Source organism: Malania oleifera, chromosome 11, assembly GCF_029873635.1.
Source record: "Malania oleifera isolate guangnan ecotype guangnan chromosome 11, ASM2987363v1, whole genome shotgun sequence".
Classification (NCBI taxonomy): domain Eukaryota; kingdom Viridiplantae; phylum Streptophyta; class Magnoliopsida; order Santalales; family Ximeniaceae; genus Malania; species Malania oleifera.
The window spans coordinates 88442190-88447216 of NC_080427.1; the positions used below are offsets into that span (position 1 = coordinate 88442190).

The window sequence follows — 5027 nt, forward strand, 5'->3', positions numbered from 1 at the left end:
CCATTTGAGATTTTAGAGAAAGTGGGAACGGTTGCCTACAAGTTAGCTTTACCACTTGTGCTATCCAGGATACACGACATATTCCACGTCTCTATGTTGAGGAAATACGTTCCAGACCCTTCTCATATTATCAGTTATGGTGAATTAGAGCTCAGTGATTCACTAATATATGAGGAGGTACCAATACAGACATTGGATAGAAGGGAACAGGAATTGCGTAACAAGAAGATTCCTCTGGGAAAGGCTCTATGGGGGAATCATGCAGTAGAAGAGGTTTCTTGGGAGCTTGAGGAACATATCAGATAGAAATACCCATAGTTGTTCCAAGAGATTCAGTATTGATCAAGAAAATGTAAGTGATTGTATAATGTTTCTTTTGCAGGTACATGTAACAATTTAGTTAGTAAGTAATATTTTAGTTTTGGGGGAAATTTTATTTTACTTATGTAATCTCCCAGAACTTGAAATGTAACCACGGTATTCCTCTACCATAAGTGAGGGTAAATAATAAAATAAGTAGATCGATTTGCCTTTAAGGGATGATGAGTTATATGAATAGTAAATTTTGAGGACAAAATTTTATAAAGAGGGGACAATGTAATGACCCGAAGAATAATTTTATTTAAATAATTAAGAGAGATGAAAAATGGGAATAATAAAAAGGAAGTAGCAGATGAGGTGACGTGGTGTTCTAGGCTTTCAACGAGAGTATGCTTTGTCGATGAGAAAATACTGAGAGGGTGTTTTGGAAAATCTAAATTTCGTTGACAAGGGGTAAAGTTCGTCAATGATATGCCTTCTTGACCTCGTCGACGAGGTGACGTGGCTTATCAACGAAGCCTATGGTATAAATAGTCTTAAACTCTGATTTTTATGCAGGAAAATTAGAAAATCTCTTCCCTCTCTCCTCTACAGTTTCTCTTCCTTCTCTTTTCGATTCTGGATCTGTTAGTCGCCTGATCGACAATCTGAGGCCACCACGACACTCCTGGGAAAGTTTTGTCCAAGTCTTCTAGAGCGGATCGTTGATGGGATGAAGATGGATTTCATCCAAGATTGAGGGTAAGGCCTTTTATACAATATTTGGCTTTCCAGCAATTGTAGAAAATGTAGTAGTCAAAGAAATAGTGATATTTTGTACCGACCCAGAAAATTTTAATTAATTTGAAATAATAAGGAAGATAGAAGGGAAGGAAGAATAAATTCGAAAAGGTGGCAGCAAACATTTGTCGACGAATAGACTGGTCTCTTCGACGAAAGTTCTTCTTAGCTCGTCGATGAGGGTATGTGTCTCATCGATGAGGAATTACCGAGAGGGGTTCTTTGCATGACTAAAATTTGTGGACGAGTTGGTTGTCTCGTCAACAAACTGTGTACTAAGACTCGTCGACGAATCGATGTGTCTCATCGACGAATCCCTGTGTATAAATAGTGGATTCTTTTCATTCCAGCATGAAATTTTTGCATGTTCTTCTCTCTTTAAAAACTTCGGCAAATCCACCTTCTCTCATCAATTTTGGGCCGTATTTATCTCGGTTCGACGACTAGAAGCTACCACGAGACTCCTAGGAAGATTCTCTGCAATATAGGCGGAGTAGATCTTTGATTTGAGTAGTTTGGGAAACATCTGAAAACCAAGGTAAGTGAATTGTTTTGGAATTTCCATAACAAATATTGTCATTTTGAGCCTAGGAAGTGTTATAAGGGTGTTTTGGCTAAGATTTGAGGAATTTGGAATTTATGAATTACAGGGTCTCATTTTTTTGATTTTGAGTCGAATTTCAAGGAGCATGTAAGGGGAAATATTCTATAATAGCCTTTTAATAATTTTAAACAACTAGTTTCGAGTATAAATTTATACATATATACAGCTATAATTTTTTAAACCTTGATGGTATTGAAATGTTGTTTTTAGATAAATAAATTATATTGGGAAAAATCGTGTGGTTGAAACCATATTTGATAATTAAATGATTGTGAGTAATTGGGAATAAGGAATTGTTGAGACAGCAAATATTGTTTGACTGTGAAGTCTACTTGGTTGAATATACTAATTGATTGCGAATACTGATGTTGTGTATACTATGGTAGAATTGTGGATGTGTTGAATGATTGGTTTGCGGATGACTTGTGTTGTGCTTCATGTAAATTGCGTTATAGCGTTGGCAGTGGTATGAGGAGGTCGTTATATGGGCATTTATATTGGGAGGTAAACATTAGCAGTGGTAAGAGGAGGTTGTTTACCTATTTACTATTAACGGAGCGGTTTTTTGTAACTTGTGTGGTTTGATTAGTCCTGTGTGGACCAATCTTGTGTGGACATTTATGCTATGATTTGATTAGTCCCGTATGGGCCAGTCCTGTGTGGATATTTTTTCTGTGATTTGATTAGTCCTGTGTGGACCAATCCTATGTGGACATTTTTGCTGTGATTTGATTAGTCTTATGTGGACCAGTCCTGTGTGCACATTTATGTTATGATTTTATTAGTCTTCTGTGGACCAGTCATGTGTGGACATTTTTGTTGTGATTTGATTAGTCCTGTGTGGACCAGTCTTGTGTGGACATTTATGTTGGGATTTGTTAGAGTCCTATGTGGACGATTACATGATATGTGGATGTAAACCCTGTGTGGGTGAAATTGGAAATTGTATGATTATTATGTATGGAATGATTGTGATAAGGGTATAAGTGTGACTTTAATTAATATAAGTGTTTTGGGTAAGGTAGATTACTCCACCCGAGTGCTTGCTGAAAAAGGCGAGTACTCTGGTAATTATTTATGGATATCAGAGTAGAGGGAAGCCACTTGTATGGGCAAGTGATCTTCCCCATTCTCGGTGGCTTTACCTGAATACATAACCCGAGGGCTTACTGAGAAAGGTGAGTGCCCTAGTGTTAGCACTAGTGCAGAGGGAAACTACTTGTATGGGTGGGTAGATTTCTCTATTCTCGGGAATTACCAATAAAATATTGATGATTGTGGAATGTGATTGGTTGGCAAAGCCGTTGACTTTGTGTGATTATGGGCATGTTGTCTGAGCTTCTTGGGAATGGTGTGTACACTTCAGATGGATATTTTTATTGTATATTAAACACTTCAACTACACAGTATTGTAAATTATTTCTTCCTTACTGAGAGGTGTCTCACCCTATCAAATGTTAAATCTTTTCAGGTTATCCAGGTGATCGAGCTTAGATAGCTCCAGGGCGGGGTAGTTTTGTGAGTGAAACAGGAACAGTTATGTTTTAGTTTTTATAGATCTTTATATTTCTTTCAAGCTTTGTAATATGGAAAATGTTATTGTATGATATGAGGTTTCTAATGTGTAAATATTTCTAGTATTTTATGTTCGAGGTGTTTTATTATTATTATTATTATTATTATTATTATTATTATTATTATTATTATTATTATTATTATTATTATTATTATTATCTGCTGCGTTATTGGTATCAGAGACGCATGTTATTCTCATAACACTTTAAGCCCCACGTGGCAGGTCTGGGGCATTACAGTTGGTATTAGAGCATAACAGTCTTACGGACTTTAGGAGGATTAATACCAAAGTATAGGTTTGAGTTAAACAAGGGTAGGAATGGGTATAATAGGGTATTGAATGGAGTTTGAGGTTATTTCGTGATTTGGAGGAAGAAATCCCTTGACGGACTTCTATGATTTTCTGAATCAGTTGACGGTTTCAGAAAACCACAGTAAATCCATTGACGGTTATGTTTCTGAGTTGTGAAACCAAGATTTGGAATTTAAGCATTGGAAATTCATATGATTGTGGATAAATGGATGTTAGATGTTTAATAAAGATATGGATATTAATTTGGTTTTCCATTATGATGTATATTGAAATATATAAATATGTGGAGATTCTAAATTGCCTTTGTTGTACATTTATATTCAGGGATGGATCCTAGAGGCATAGGCATGGATGAAGGAGGAGGAAGCGAAATGGGAGCTTCCATCGGGGACGAGATTGACACTTCTCAGCTGTTATGAGGAATAGCTCGTCAGGTTAGGGAAGAAATGAGACAGGATTTTGGGGGAACAAGTTATCCACCAATACACCAGGGTTGCACCATTGATTAGTTTACACATCTAAAACCCTTGTCTTTTGAGGGTGGCACCGATCCAATTAAGGCTAAGATGTGGATGCAAGAAATGGAGAAAATTCTTGCTTTTTTGAATTGTACCGAGGAGCATAAAGTCCTCTTCACCACCTTCAAATTGGCTGGAGAAGCTAAACGGTGGTGGCATGCAATGAAATTACTAAAGGAACAACGAGCAGTGCCTATAGAAATGACCTGGGGTCGCTTCAAGCAGGTCTTCTACGATCGATACTTTCCTACCACCATCAAAAATGCAAAGGCTGAAGAATTCTTCAGCTTGACTCAGGGGCGCCTCACTATTCAGCAGTACGCTACTAAATTTATGGAGTTATCTCATTTTGCACCTTCTGTGGTTCCTGATGAATATCAGAAGGCAAGGTGGTTTGAGAGGAGCCTGAATCAGAGGATCCACGAGCATATGGCGTGTTTACAAATTCAGGATTTCATGGAGTTGGTGGAGAAGGCTATGGTGGCAAAGTCAAGTTTGCAAAGGGGTACGGAGGCATCAAAACTAAGGAAGAGGCCTTCGTCTCCATGATCCCAAACAAATGTCAAGCAAGGGTCATGAAGGGGAGACAGAGATGTAGCAGGCCAGGGGTCAGAAAGAGGTGATCAAGGTCGACAGGGCGACTCGTCACGCCCCCCCACTATCCTAAGTGTAATTAGCGGCATTGGGAAAAATGTCAGGGCAAGAGTGTTGTATGCTACAAGTGTGGTAAACAGAGACACATAGCCCAGGAATGCCGAGAACCGCCAAGTAATGCACCAGCCCCGAACCAAAACTAGAAAGAAAGGAACAATTTGGTGCCTCGTGGCGGCGGAGGCCCGACGCATGTCTATATGTTGGGTACACCTGAAGAGGGCAACACTAAGGGCCCAGGTAATATGCTTATGTGTAATATGTT

At 38.5% G+C, this 5027-nt stretch overlaps 1 protein-coding gene across 1 annotated transcript; it reads left to right on the forward strand.

Annotated features, from left to right (window-relative positions):
- The first annotated feature begins 4159 nt into the window (after window positions 1–4159).
- Window positions 4160–4660, forward strand: LOC131167615 (uncharacterized). The gene has a single exon (XM_058126411.1). The coding sequence runs from the start codon at window positions 4160–4162 to the stop codon at window positions 4658–4660; it is 501 nt and encodes a 166-aa protein (XP_057982394.1).
- Window positions 4661–5027: the final 367 nt, after the last annotated feature.